A 14,743-nucleotide genomic window follows, 5' to 3' on the forward strand; every position below is an offset into this window, starting at 1 on the left:
TAGTGTAAACAAATTATTTTATTATCCAATTTAAATCATCAATAAACAAAAAGTTGATTAACGACAAATAATATATTATAGAAAGCTGACAGATGTCGTATTTGAAAGCATGATAACAGCAAATAATTAACAATAATCAACATTCCCACGACAGATGGATTCTAAATATTCATTTTAGTGCAAAAGAATTTTAGGACTTCATTATAAACGAGTGCAGCCTCTAGCCAAACGTGAGAAGCAAGTTTAAAGCTGTTGTTCTCTTCTGGATGGTGCGGCAGATGGTCAGAACAGGAAGTTCCGGCAGGATGTGATGTCACTAGTTGTTGGACATTTTCAGGAAGCGCTGGGACTTCTGTCTCGCCATGCGATGCTGCTGACGTGCCAACTGAGCCTCCAATATGGTTGCCTTCAACCTCTGCAGGTAACCGTGGAAACCGGGTGAGGGTCAAGTCCACAACGAGACACAAACGCAGACACAGGCGAACGCACTCACACCTACCTGAGCTGCATGTGGGTCTCTCAGTTGGAGGGTTCTCACGGACTCCTGATCATCCCGCTTTAGCATCAACTTCTTCTGCTCCTGACAGACAGACGGACAGATTGATTCAACAGACACCCAAACATAAACCGTGTTTGTGTCACTAAAGTGCACGACATGAAAGTGTCTAATCATCCCATCACACACGGTCTCTGCACACCCACCTGACCCACCAACCATATAGGAAAAGGTTCACAGAACATTTGGACTGACACAAATGTGCCCAAATCTTCAAAACATTTCAATTTTAAAGCTGAACTGCCCAACGTGCACGCACATGCCTATACATGTGCACATACATGACTGGATTGTGACCCTGGAAGGCACCATTGCCTCCTCCACAGTAACTGTCCACACCGGTGTCCCTCAGGGGTCTGTGCTCGGCCTGCTCCCCTGTTCACGCACGATTGTTTGGTGGCACGCGGCTCCAACACCATCAGCAAAGTTTGCTGATGACACAACTGTCCAAAGGTCCGAACTCCGACATCCTCGTGCCAGAACAACAGCCTCCAACTCAACATCAACAAAACCAAGGAGCAGGTAGGGGACTGCGGGAGGCAGCAGGGCGGAGGCCACGCCCCCCAGCAGTAACAGCAGGAGAGTGGAGAAAACTGAACTGGGGCAGCTTCAGGTTCCTGGGAGTTCACATGACTGAGAACCTGATCTGGAGTCACACCAGCACCATCAAAAAAACACAGATCTTCAGCTGCATCACTGTCTGGTACAGCAGCTGCTTCGCCCTCGTCAGGAAGTCCTACAGAACATCATCGGAACAGAGCTTCCGTCCAGGTAGGAGCTCTCTGCCCAGAGCTGCAGGAGGGCGGCCAGTTGGGTTAGAACCGACCCCCAGCTGCCCAGTAACAGACTGGTCCTTTGGTACTAGTTTACCCTGACTGCACTTGTTACAAAGAGAAGATTTAGACTCGCCTGACTGTTGTCGCGTGACACAAAGAGACACAGGTGGTCTTAAGCAAAATTTCAGGAGAAATTCAAAAAAGAGGAACTTCAACAGAAGTCTGAAACTTTATATAAGAACAAACAAGGAAATCTCCTTCCAGTGGCTCACTGTGAAGATGTTGGCTGACACACACACACACACACACACACACACACACACACACACACACAAAAAGTCCCTGAGATCTTAAACACTGTCTGTTCTCCCTTCGGGCAGCACGTTAGCAGAGCGCCATGATGTGACCCCGAGAGGGCCGATCTTTAATAGATCTACTTCCCAATCACACTTGAGCCTGGAGAACATTAACAAGCTGGAGTAAAAACGGAATATATTTGTGACCAGAACTTATTTATATTGGGCAGATTAGTCACCTATAATACCAAACCTCTGATGTAGCTCTGTAGCAAAAACACATACCTGTTTTTCAAGGCTGGTTGTTATAGCGACTCTCTGGGGAATAACAAACAAAGGACACGGCTGCACAACATCAATAAGACGTACATAGCTGGATGGGTCACACCAGGTTGATAGTTGCACGATTAGAAAGTCATTTCCCATAGTGCATTTGGTTGCTGCTGCAGAGCCACAGTTCAGTTCCCATCGCAGAGTTTCGATGCTCTTCAGGCACCGTTTAAATCATAATCTCACACAGGTCTCTGTCGGTGATGTGGGATGGTTTCAGTTCTATTTCCTCTGGAAGAGCTCTGGTTCAAAGTTCTCCTGCTACACAGACATGAACCATGAACATATTTGGTGCGTTTATGCTCTGAAACCATTTTAAAAAGAGACTCTAATCCCACCTTACTGATGAATCACTAAAAAAACAGCAATAAATTATGGAATAAAATATCCAAAATCACCAATATTAATCATCGACAGCCTGATGATAATTATTTATCTGTGTTTTAGGGTTTTCTGCATTAATTTGTCAATGTCAACCGTATTAACAAATACAGTATGAAGTAAATTTCCATGATTCTCTCCCTATTGATTCTATTTTTAAACTACCGTTCTTAAAACAAATGTTCTGTTCTCAGTAACTGTAGTCATCCTAAAATCCTCAAGTGACTAAACATTATTGAACGCACTGTGTTCAGCCTCTCTTCTAAGCTGCTTTGATCGTACCGCTCTGTAACTAGGCTACAGAGACCAGACTAAGACCAAAAGGCGCCATGTCGCTCTCAGTGGTCAAGAAATTGATGTTTATTCCAGAGGATTGTTAATCTCTTCAAAAGACAAAAGACTCGACCCGCGCAGCGTAAACATGCTTGGAGCGGACAGAGGGTGAAATACGCCCTTTCATCCACCAGAGGGCGCCGCTCCATCGAATTAATGGTGAGTTGAAAACTACTATGGAGACAATAACGTCTATTATTAACACAGGGACATCCAGTCTCCAGCACTGACTGCTGTGTAAACTGGTTGCTGACATGTCAGCAAAGCTTCCTGACCTCCGCCTAAGCTGTGATTTTCTGGCTGAGCGAGTGGAAACTTGGTACTCCAGTTCAAGTTGGCCGTCTTTGGCCACAGCCTCTCTGCAGTGCCGCCAGCTGGTGCTGGAGTTCGAGCTTTGGGACAGCTGAACTGAGCCAGGGGTCATCTATCCGAAAGAGCTTTTTATCCTACCTAGTTATAACAAAGGAAACTTGAAACCCAGGAGAAAGCAGGTGTCTAACTGGAAGAGGATAAAACCCTGCTGGTTTGTGGGCCGTTAGACTGGGGTGGCCACTGTATTAGAGCACACAGTGACATTCACCCGTGTGTGTTTATTGTGTCCAAGCACAGGATTGTGTGCAGAAAGCAGCATGTTGGAAACATGGCTGGAGCAGTGAGGTTAGGGGATGGCTGGCACACTGAGTGCTCCTCTCTGGGTTTTCTCCAGCTTCAGTCTCATTATTGTCCAGTGAGCAGCATTCACCAAAATGAGTCAAGCAGCTCCATCCAACCTTAACTCCAACCCTCATCTACCTCCAGGGTCAATACTTCCTCCTGTCCTCATTGCCAGCGTGTCGTACTACTACAGGTGTCACTGCATTAACACTCAGAAATGTGTGGGTGTGCTTGTGTGTGTGAGTGGGTGTGTGCGGTGTATTTGTACCTTGAAGAAGATCTTGAGTTCAGATCCTGAGACAGCCATTGGCTGAGAAAGGTTCTCCAGCAAACACTCCCATTCTTTGTTAAAATGGCCGACAAAATCGATCTCTTTCACACACAATATCCTCCTGGACAAAGACAGCAGACGAAAATGAACAACATGAAAAGACAGACGGACAAAAGGCAAAAGGTTTGAATATAAAATGCAGGCGGTGACTTGGAGCGCACGCATGCAGTTCAGTGAATGTAGCAAAAGACGATGCATTTTATTACAGATGGTGTCATGGAGGCAAGATTAAAGACTGAGAAAGAAAATCATCCCGGAAACAGAAACAAAACACAACATGATGGAACGGCACAGGAAGGGTGATGAGGAGAAGAGCTGGGCGGCGACCACGCACCTGTTGGTCACCATGATGTTGGTCTTTCTGTGACCAGCAAATGGAAAATGGCCTCGGAACACTTCCCCCTCTAGCTGTTTGATTTGTGAACGCTGGAAACACATGCACACACAGAGGTGACACACACATGCACACACAGGAATTCACAATGTGTGTGTGTTTTTTTTATAACAAATATTGATCCCAATTTGACAGACAAACTATAACTGATTGCATATCTTAAAGAACAAAAATAATATTTCAGATTTATTTCAGATTTCGTGACACCAAAATACACAATATGCTGGCACAGAGACACAAACGTGGCAAAACATGCAACAAATGTACTGGTGGGCTTAAGACAACACCTCAGGAAATTAATTCTGTACAAAATTGTTCCACAGTGGAGCACTGCATATAGATACAATGAGAAGTAGCAGCCGCTCCTCAGTAGGGAGCCCTGTTACTGTTGGCTGAGGTATGAGACACAGACCAAATCATGCATAGAACCCTGATTCAGCTCAGCAAAATATAATTCAATATCTAAAAACTTGATTTATAGGTTAGGTCAAGGTCAGCAACAGTGTGCTCAGCACAGCCATGATGGCTTCGTGACATTTAGCAGAACATTTAGCAACCTTCAAAACACCTTTTAAAGCAGTTTTAAATCAGTTACCTAATATAATATGATAGAAATATTTGTTGATGCTGCATTATAATTTCCATTCATATCAAGGCTGCTGCTATAGATTAGAACAAAGTGATCAATAACTACAGATACACAAGTAGATTATTGAGGGAAAATTTGTCTGAAACACAGCGTTTATGTCTAAATAGCTGAAAAGTTGATCCACTCAAACCCGGTTAATCCTCATCAGACTGCATGGGACAGAAAGACAAGAAAAAAAGAAACACAACAGGAGAAAAAAAAGAAGAAGAAATTAGTTAGAAGCAGAATATTAGTAACGGTGTTGTGATTTATGCTTGTTAAAGAGGGAAAGCAGGCTGAAGGAACGCAACTAATACTCACAATAATAAAGCTGAAATTTCATAAACTTTATGTCAAAAAGGTTCTGTGTGAAAACATTTTTTCCAACACTTGACGCCGTGGATGTACTTGATAAAGCAAAGGGAACACATCATCGTCACAGTTCAACCCTGAGTCAATCACACTTCAGGGATATAAACTAACAGAGCAGCAACAATGACTGTGGATCAGTTTTTAGCTGCTGGTGTGCAAATGGGGAAGAAAACTGGTGGAGAGAAGAGGCAGTTGGCCAGAAAAACCCATTTAAAGAACGGTTATGTAGGTGGTGCCCTGGACCGGACCCATCTCCTAATTATTTCTGGTTGATTCAGGATCGTGGAGGCAACAGAAGTTGCATTCACAGCAGCACACCAGGAGAGGTGAAGGCAACTGCAGCGGCCCAGCAACAGGACCACTCTCTACTCCTCTGGGTAGCGAGGAGACGTCTGACCTCTCGAGAAGGACCTTCTCTATGAGGGTGGCAGGAGCCCTCCGCCATCGGCCAGATGAGATGACAGACAGCAGGTTTACCATCAGCCCCCTGTTATCTTCACAGATGAGAGCAGCTTCACACTCAGCATGAGTCATGCTAGCTAGGGGTAGCCCTAATGGCTGCTGGGTACCAGGATGAGACCCTCAGACCTAAGTGGGCCTTGGGGTTTCACTCTGGTGCACGACCATGCCCACCATCATGGGTCTGAAGCGTGTCAACAGCTCTTGGAGGATGTAGACGGTGTCGCTATTAACTGTTCTGACTGTTCATTAGACCTGAATCAGGAGGGAAATGATACTCTAATGCAGGTCTGGGAGGAGATCCTCCAGAAGATCATCCCTCGTCTCATCAGAAACCTGCTCAGATGTTTTTAGGGAGATCATTCAGCAGGACAGCAGCTCTTGGACCAGCATGTGATCTCCTTTGGTTCTTACACTGTTCTGCAATGATTTCTAAAGCAATACTTCATTGATCAAGCTCAATGATGACTGATGTGTTCCCTTCTTCTTTTTTTAAACAAGGCATGTGATTTTCCCCGACACTGGCATCTCTGATTGTGGCCAGATAGACTTACGTCACCATCAGGTGTCCCTGTCATGGCAGCAGCGTAGCAGCAAACGTGTAAATCTTACACTGAGAAATAACATCAGCAAGCAGAAGAAAGCTGGAAAAGGTTTGAGTGGTCCAAGTTTTGAGGGTTTTTTTTCTTCTAAATTAAACAAAAGAATTGACCCTAAATGACACAAACACATGTATGATAGAGTTTTCTGCCTGAAACATAATGGAAAAAGTCAATCAGTCTAACCTGGAAGAGGTCGAAACCCTGAGACTCTGTTGGGTCATATGGTCGTATGATCCCATCCTCTTTGATCAGACGCGCCGGGCGAAGTTTGGTCACTTCCTCTGTTGATTCTGCCACTCTAAGGTCACACGTGCACAAAAACACAGAGGCACAACACTTGAACACACACAAAAACATTCATGTATGCTCACACGTGCGCAAAAATCCAAACCAAAAGACAAGATGTGATTTCAATGTAGCTGGACGGCTCCACTTAAGACTCCACTAATCTACCAAACTTGATTGATCAGGTCAACATGAACATTGGCGTCTTCAAGCGTGTGTCCCTTTTCATTTAAGTATAAATGGACGGCTGTCCTGTGTTGGACGGTGCGTCTGTGTAGCGGCTGTTTGGTCTCACCAACGTACAGATCTGTCCATTCGTCACTGCTCTGGGCAGCATAAACCAGCTTACTGGGTTTATGTTGGGCTGTTTTGTCCTTTGGGTGGAACCGTCTCTGAGTGTGTTACCAGAATTACAGGTGGCCAGTTGTGTTTGTTAATAATACTGTTATTATGTCCTCAACACGCTTCATAATCCCAAAGCTAAAATAATTCACACAATAAATATCAAACTGGCTTCTGTGAGAGAAATAAATTGCAGAAACGTAGGTAAAGTAATTGAGAGAGAAGAACGTCTACCTCTGGATGCCCTGAAACGTGCTGCTCGCCATGTCCACGATTCCTCCTGTGGGGCGAGCGACCACACCCACCAAGCCTTTACCGATGCCTTTAAAGAAACCACTGGCACCCTCCTTCTTGGCTCCTGCACAAAAGAATTTACCAGTAATTACCTTCCAAATTAATTTAAGTGAATAAAGAATGCAAAATGGATGTAGTGATCAACTTTAAGGACCTACCCTCCACAGGCTTGGTGACAATGCCTGTGACTCCTCCCACAACACCCTGCACGGAGACAGATGACACAGACTTTCAATCTGATGGATTCTGCCACTAATGAAATATTGTAAACACTGCCAACTGCACCTTCAGAAGTCCTTTTCCACCTTTAGCCAGACTCTCGGCAAAGTCCTTCGGGGGGCGGTTCATCTCCTCTCTCCGTTTTTGTTGGAAGTCTTTATCCATGGTGATGGCTGCCAAACCTTTACCGACTGAGCCCGTTATCCTGGAAACCATACCAGCAGCACCACCTGCAGGCCACGAAAACAGGGAACAGACTAGTTACCAACAAAAGCTGGCCAGTTACTAACTGATGATTACCAGCCCTTCCCTAATCATATTTCCAACAGAAACAGGTCATTGGTTGTGTTTGACCTTTGCAGCTGTTCTTGATATTAGCAACACTCCATCGGATAGTCTGACTACTTTATTCCTGTCTTGACTCTCTTGGTTGCCATTTGACCACATTTGTTGAGACTGAGACATCTGGGTACTGCCTGGTGGAGTGGATCCACAGGTCCACGTCTCACTATTGGCTACACATCATTGGTAGACTTCCACTCGCTTTTCACAGGGTAGGAAACTTATTCTTGATCCCCGACTACAGAGGTTCCAGGTGTCCAGCTTGGTAATGAGCTTATTTCAGGCTAGCTGCTCTTGTGTGAAGCCTCTGTGCATTGCTCATGCTGTTATTGGGGCTTGGTACCAGATGTTGGAACACTGGCCTACTAATTGTTGTTGAGATTGTCTTGATGAGTTATTCTGAAGAATCCACTGATCTCAAATATTTTAGATGTACCAACTCCAGTCTGAGGAATGCTACTCCTTACGTGAGTATTCCTCCAGTTGCCCTGGTTCCTCAACACCTGACTGGATCTTGTTGACTAGAGTAACGAGGCATTATGACTTGTATGTTAATGACTCATTATGAAGTAGACAGGAATCAGCAGCATGGTTGCATTAAGTGCCTTGGCCAAGGGCCCTTACTGATTACTGCTTTTATCCATTCCAGGATTCAAACCCATGCCATCAACATCAACATTAGTGGGGTTAACCACCGATTGATGACTGGCTCATGAATATTAAAAGCAGAAAATGAAGCAAAAGTCCAATATTTGTCAGGCTCCCTACCGACTGTGTGACCAAACAGGCTGCGAACTCCGATCACAAAACCTTCTGCAAATTCTTCTGGACCCTGAACGGCACCCTGAGAAAATACAAAGCAAATTACATTTAAAACCTAAACCTAACACCAATAAATGATACCATTACCTATACAGTGCAGAGTGTATGTGATAAACACCAGAACTGTGAGGACTGCAGCAAGTCGCTGAATATGTATGTAAATGATATTCTTTACTGCTACTATTCTCATCGTCATTGTTATCATTTAATAGCAGTAAGCGTAGCACCATAGTAGTTAGACCTTCAGTAAAGTCCAAAATAAGAAAATGCTTCTTTTGTACCTGGAATGGTTCATAGAAGAAGGCTTCCACTCCCTCAGACAAACCTCGGATCAGGCCAAATGGGTTTCCCAGAACATCCAGTCCCAAGACAAGGACATACATCTGCTTGAGAAACTGCAATAAAAACAAGTATATATTTTATATTTGTATATAAGTGTATATCTTTAAATAAAGGACAGTGAATAAAAATCAGAATTGAGATATTGCGGTTTTAGCACCTGTCATATGCAGGACAGTATCTTTAAATAGTTGTAAAGGTGAGAACTTATTAAAAGGTCCAAAGGAACTGAAAAAAACCATGGAATAATTAACCATTCCCATGCTAAAGCCAGAGGGTTGGGTTTGAGCCGCAAACTTATTTAATTGAATTCTACAAGCTTCACTTTGTTAACAATTTATTTTGTAAAAGGAGCAAAGCAAGAGGTGGCTGACTAAAGAGGACACAGAACACAAAAGATTCGGGTGATAAATATGATGCAGGGGTAACGTCACCTGTTCGCTGTAGTGTCTGACCACAGCCCACATCAGCTTCTCCTGACGGTAAAACTGGTACTTCACTTCGAAGAAGGCAAGTCTGGAGCAAAGGATGAGCTTATTATAGGATTAATAAATAAAGTCCAGACTCCTAAACAACTGATCATTAAAATCTTTAAGAGTTTCCTTCATTGGCTGCCAATAAAAATCCAGAACTGACTTTAAAATCCTTCGATATGACCTTGGAGGTCAAGCTCCACCGGCACCAGTCAGCACAATATTACTGTGTTTTCATTTGTTCTTTGTTGAAGCATTTAGTTTTATGCATTGTTTTATCAACTAACAGGCGGACACAGTCTCATCATACTCCTCCTTCGGCTTAGACCTAACCCCGTCACAATTTCACACGGTTCCTGGATCGCCAAGGAGCTCAAGGAGATCTTGAATCATTAAAATTGCCAAGCTGAAGTCCAAGAACCAAGTGGAGCAGGGATTCATGCAGGAGGGCTGCTCTAAACTGATCATAACTTAATCATAATCAGGCAAATCTGATTCACAGTAAACTAAAGTCTGAAGGGATTAGACTATGAATGTACCGCAGCACTTTAAGAAAGTATGCAGGCAGAATTTCCCAGCATGCTTTGAGATCATGTGGAACTGGTTTGCAAACATTACTCAAGTCAGGATCTGATCATTAAATCAAGCATTTGTGAAAAATGACTTGAAATAGGATGGACCCACATTTGGCGCTTGGTCTGAGACACCCACAATGCACTGCTCTAGAAGAACGCAGAGAGTATAAAGTGACTCACTTAAAAATGAGATCATCAACATCTGTCAGTGTTGCTCCAATACTTTTTAGCAGAAGGTTCAGAGACTGAATGGCTTCTGCTTCCTGACCTGAATCCTCACCGGAGCCCAGTGACAGGCTGAGATGGAGCTGTACGATAAAAACATTCATGCATTAATAACGATCACCAAACATGACTATTTTACATCTCATGCTCTCACCTTTATAGGGGAGATGTGAAAATCTTCAAAGAAATTGAGTCCCAATGTGTCGGAGAGAGACGCCTCCATCAGTTCAGCCTGCAGCAGCTCCAGATCCTTATTTAAGAGCTGCGACTGACAGAGAGAAATAGGAAAAAGCTGAGCATGTTGTGACCACGGAGTTCCAAACAGTTACAGACACGTTGAATTCTGCAGCAGTACAAAACATCGGTACCACACGATAAAATCCTGCCTTCTGTTCCAGTATGAGGGTGAACAAAGGCCCCAAACTACCATGATGCCTTGCTTTACCTTCTGTCTGTCAGCCTGGGTATCAGTCACAGGCGTGAACAGAGCCAACAAGGCTGCCAAAAAATCCTGATCAATCTTCACGGCCATCTCTTGAATCAAGGCCATGAAGTACCTAAATCAGCAAAAACAGGAACACTGGCGTTTCAGCAGGATTGAATCCATCTGAATTTGACCACCACACACATCAAACAGGTAAATACTAACTTGAACTGCATGACGGTGCTGTGCTTGTTGAACCGGGTGATGATAGACACATCGATGAAAGGTTTTGGTTCTGTAATTGCAAATACCTTCTTAGAAAGGACTAAAAAACTGTAAGATCTGAGAGTCAAAACAGGACTTAAATTAATTAGATCAGAGAGGAGGAAAATCAGTAAGAACAGGGAATAATGAGCTTAGTAGGGTTGTCTATAATGTAAAAGGAGTAAGAATGTCCACCTGAGTCTAGTGCGATGGATTTTGGAGGAGGAACTGGGTGGAAAACAATTGGAAATATGGCTCCTGGCAACTGGTTGTCCACCTAGGAAACAGGTTGGTAGCTCATCTGACGTGAGGGAAATATCTGAGTGTATTTTTCTGGTGAGTGTGTATTTACCTGCAGCCAGTGCAACTGGGCCCTCAAGCTGCGCTGGTGGTCTGACTGCTTGAACTCCACTTGGATGCCGGGAAGAAAGTTTCTCCTCACCGAGCAGGAAATTGGATGACGCATCATCATAGTTGATCCACTAAAGTTCACCTGACAGCACAGATGCTGAAGTCAGTGCCACAAACTCAATGGCCTATCCCAGAGAGGGTGTCTGTGATAGTTTTACCCACTGACCTCCAAGTTAGTGTCTAGTCTGACCCAGCCTCCGCCCATCTCCCCACTCAGTTGACTCTGGTAGGCTTTCTCCAGCGCATTGATATTCTTTTGGCTGAAAGGCTTCCAGCGATTCTTTGGCTTCATCTCCCAAACTACGCCTGAGCTGTAACACACAAATACACAGATTTCATTGCAATAATCTGAAAAACAGCTAGCAAACAGAATAAACTGTCATGTGACAATCCTTTGAAGAAGATTAACATTATTTAATTCACTGTCCAGGTCTGTGCTCATTACCTGGTGATGCCGATGTAGGCGATCTCCTGACGCCGGCTGTTATTTATCAGAGACAGCCCAAGGTTTCGCAGGGACACCTTCACTTCCTGTTGGAACTGCTCAAGGTCCTCAGCTTGTCGAGCCTTTGTCACCACAGCCAAGTCCTCTGTAAACAGTAGCACCCGCTGACGTCCATCCAGGAAAGAAACCCAGTGCACCTGGGACAGGCCATCGTATGTCAACTGGCCCAGCTCATCCTGAAACAAAGGTCAGACCTCAGATGAAGAACAAAATCATTATCTCCTCTTGTGATTTTTTTCTAATTCTAAGGGAATCTGTGTCTTTGATTTCTTTATGAATAGGACTTGGTGCTCTGGAAGTAGGGATTCAGACACCTGAGGTAATCTATTGTGTCTCTTCCTGGTTTGCTGCGCCTGCATTTTTCTCTGCTAGTGTTCAGGCAACACGAGGCTTGTTAACCACCCTCTGCCTCATCATTTTTAGTGTGTGAAAGGTTTAGTTATTCCTTGGCCTACTTTAGTTTCTTCTTCTCTCAGATTTGATCATTTGTGATGGCTTGTTCATTTCTATTTTTTATGGCAAAATACTAGTATGAAACCTTCAGAAGATCCAGCTCCGCAGAGTGCACCATGCAGCTCCAGCAGAGTTTCCGGTCCCCTGCTGGGTTGTCCCAGGCAAACAGCCGAGCTTCACCTGGTTTTAGCTCGTGGGCAACATTGGAGCCACTGAATGGAGGACAGAAATTAAGATTTAGGTTTGCATTGATAAATGTATGTCAATACACAACATTGTCAATATTAGTAGAAACTCTTCACAAATATAATTTTACGTCTGTGTGTGTGTGTGTGTGTGTGTGTGTGTGTGTGTGTAAGCCCACATGCTGACCTCTGCCTGTAGTTCACAGTGACTGAGGGTGTGTGATTGACCAGCAGAGCCGGAGCCGCTCCTTCATAATAATCACTGAAACCAATCACTGTTGAAAAGTCGGTTATGTTGATGTCAACAATTATACCACCAACCTAAAAAATAGAAGGCACAAATACGTCTTATCAAGAGGGAGAGCTGCGGGTAAAGTAAGGGCTGTGATCAGAGTCTGACCATGTCAAGGCTCAGCAGGGTGCCATTGTCCTGCCGGTTAAACATGAAGTGCTTGGAGGAGGATTCCGAACCAACCACACGGAGACACAACTTTCCAGAAGTGTTCTCTGGCCAAAAAGGGAGGCACTGCCAAATCAAACAAAACAAGCTTAAAACTTCAAAATACCCTAACCAAACGTTATGAACACCTTTGGTAGAATTTTACCTCTGTAGAAGAGATGTAGTGCCACCTGGTGGAGGAGTGCTTGATCACTTCTCCGATCTCCAGCTCAAAAGACGACCTGTTGACCAGACTGAAGAATGGACTCATGGTTACGATCCTTGTTAGATTAAAACTGCTCATCCTGATGCTGACTCCAACCTAGAAGGACAAACAAACAAACAAAGAGTTATAACTCAGGACAGCCGGACCACAAAACACCTCATCAGTTCTAAAAACAGTTTATAGTCTAACTAATGGTTTATAGTTAACTGTTGACAGTGTGAATGGTTGGCTAATAGAATTCCACTGATTAGCTGGGGCTGCTTGGGTAGTTGTCCTAGCAAAGCATAATGTGTGTCCGAGGCCACCTTCTATTGTATCATTTGGTGCGTTTTCCTCAACACTTGGTCATCTTCTGAAGAAATTTGTGAAAATGTTTAAAATAAATGAAAATTTGAACATCAGTTTGATGGAAACTTTGTGATATTACCAGATAATCCATGTTGCTTGCAGGACACTGAACACAGCCATAACTTCCCACGGTGTCCAGGGAGAAAGCATCAGACCAGGAACTGTTGGAAATGCACAACTGGAGCTAAAAACAAAAAAAGACATGCAGAAAAAACTACATTTACTGTACTATAAAACATCCTTTTAATACTCAGGAGAGCCCAGCATAAAACAAAAATTCTTGTAAGATTTGGTGATATTAAACACTAAAATTAACACCACATCAAACATCTCAACTGTGATATAAATTTTGATTCGGGAATGTTGGTCGTACACTACTTTCACAGTGCATTATAGGATAATTTGAGCCACTCAATAGGGTACAGAGATCTCCACTTAACATTTGGACAGCCTACAAAATGGCAGATTCTTCCAGTTTTTATAGTTTAAATATATTCGTCCTTACAAACATGACTGTCCATTCCATTTTGTTTTTAATCCCACTAGGAGAGAATGTTATTTATTACATTTAGGAAATTATTTGATGGGAAAAGAGAGTTGCCTCGACAGGGCCACTTGTAGGGATTTTTCTCACCTTGCTCTTGCTGAAGAGGTTCTTCTTTCTGAAGGAGAAGAGGATGATGTCCCTGTAATCAGCAGGATGTTTGACGTTTACATTCTCAGCCTTGTACTGCAGCACTCGAGATGTTTTGTTGATGATCCAGTATGGGCTGAATAAGGACAAGGTCACGCTGCTCGTTGTCCTCATTACATGAACACTGACGTCCACGGTCATGTTGGTGTCCAATTCGCAGACGAGGGAAACGCTGAAAAACTCGGTCATTTCCTGATGGATTCGAATGTGTCCGTGCCAGTTACGACCCTGATACTTAATCAGAACCAAAGACACAATTTCGCCAGTGACCCTTGCGTTCAGAAGGTCTGCTGTGCTTCCCTCTAGAAGGTCATAAGAGTCAACTGAGCTCTGAGAAGAAAAAAAACACATTAATGAATGAGATCTGTTCAAAGTTCACTAATGGTCAAACTTCAATAATTTTATGGGTCTTTAAATGACTGTTGCTGGGGAAGTTGATGCACCTCCATCATGTAGCGGACGGTGTAGGGGAGCAGGTTCCGTAGTGTGACCACCGGGAACAGATGAATGACATAGGCAGGATCCCAGTCCTCCTCTCCTTGGCTGGCAATGTGTCGCAGATCATCGGAAACGGCCAGGGTGCTAACCGTCAGCGGCAGGAGGCCGCTAATCGTTGACGGACAATGTAGCACAGAACGCACCTCCGAGCTGCAGTGCACCTGTTCCTTCCAAGAGATGCAGGAGGAGGATGGTGCAAACTGGCCGGTAAGACCTCCTGAAGGGCATACAAACAGCTGACATCTGTAATGTAAAAGAAAAACAAATC

At 43.9% G+C, this 14,743-nt stretch overlaps 1 protein-coding gene across 6 annotated transcripts in view; it reads right to left on the bottom strand.

The window, feature by feature from the left end:
* Positions 1–14,743, bottom strand: part of vps13c (vacuolar protein sorting 13 homolog C) — a 43,371-nt gene continuing 28,628 nt past the window's right edge. For 3 of the 6 annotated variants that reach the window (XM_057023190.1, XM_057023179.1, XM_057023177.1), the window contains 26 exons: positions 14,421–14,718; positions 13,918–14,307; positions 13,363–13,467; positions 12,876–13,031; positions 12,671–12,796; positions 12,458–12,591; positions 12,171–12,297; positions 11,573–11,808; positions 11,294–11,438; positions 11,069–11,209; positions 10,912–10,993; positions 10,678–10,747; positions 10,474–10,585; positions 10,183–10,296; positions 9,984–10,111; positions 9,190–9,271; positions 8,698–8,811; positions 8,363–8,438; positions 7,319–7,482; positions 7,192–7,237; positions 6,974–7,097; positions 6,296–6,410; positions 3,992–4,083; positions 3,595–3,718; positions 500–580; positions 1–415 (listed from right to left, as the gene is read on the bottom strand). In XM_057023190.1, coding sequence (XP_056879170.1) covers positions 317–415; positions 500–580; positions 3,595–3,718; positions 3,992–4,083; positions 6,296–6,410; positions 6,974–7,097; positions 7,192–7,237; positions 7,319–7,482; positions 8,363–8,438; positions 8,698–8,811; positions 9,190–9,271; positions 9,984–10,111; positions 10,183–10,296; positions 10,474–10,585; positions 10,678–10,747; positions 10,912–10,993; positions 11,069–11,209; positions 11,294–11,438; positions 11,573–11,808; positions 12,171–12,297; positions 12,458–12,591; positions 12,671–12,796; positions 12,876–13,031; positions 13,363–13,467; positions 13,918–14,307; positions 14,421–14,718 — 3,481 coding nt within the window. In that variant the 3' untranslated portion in view covers positions 1–316. Of the gene's footprint in view, positions 416–499; positions 581–823; positions 2,220–3,594; positions 3,719–3,991; positions 4,084–4,224; positions 4,850–6,295; positions 6,411–6,472; positions 6,790–6,973; positions 7,098–7,191; positions 7,238–7,318; positions 7,483–8,362; positions 8,439–8,697; positions 8,812–9,189; positions 9,272–9,983; positions 10,112–10,182; positions 10,297–10,473; positions 10,586–10,677; positions 10,748–10,911; positions 10,994–11,068; positions 11,210–11,293; positions 11,439–11,572; positions 11,809–12,170; positions 12,298–12,457; positions 12,592–12,670; positions 12,797–12,875; positions 13,032–13,362; positions 13,468–13,917; positions 14,308–14,420; positions 14,719–14,743 lie in introns of those variants that run through there. The other 3 variants (XM_057023184.1, XM_057023200.1, XM_057023197.1) reach the window with 3 other exon arrangements.

The sequence above is a fragment of the Takifugu flavidus genome, chromosome 2 (genome assembly GCF_003711565.1).
Source record: "Takifugu flavidus isolate HTHZ2018 chromosome 2, ASM371156v2, whole genome shotgun sequence".
NCBI lineage: Eukaryota > Metazoa > Chordata > Actinopteri > Tetraodontiformes > Tetraodontidae > Takifugu > Takifugu flavidus.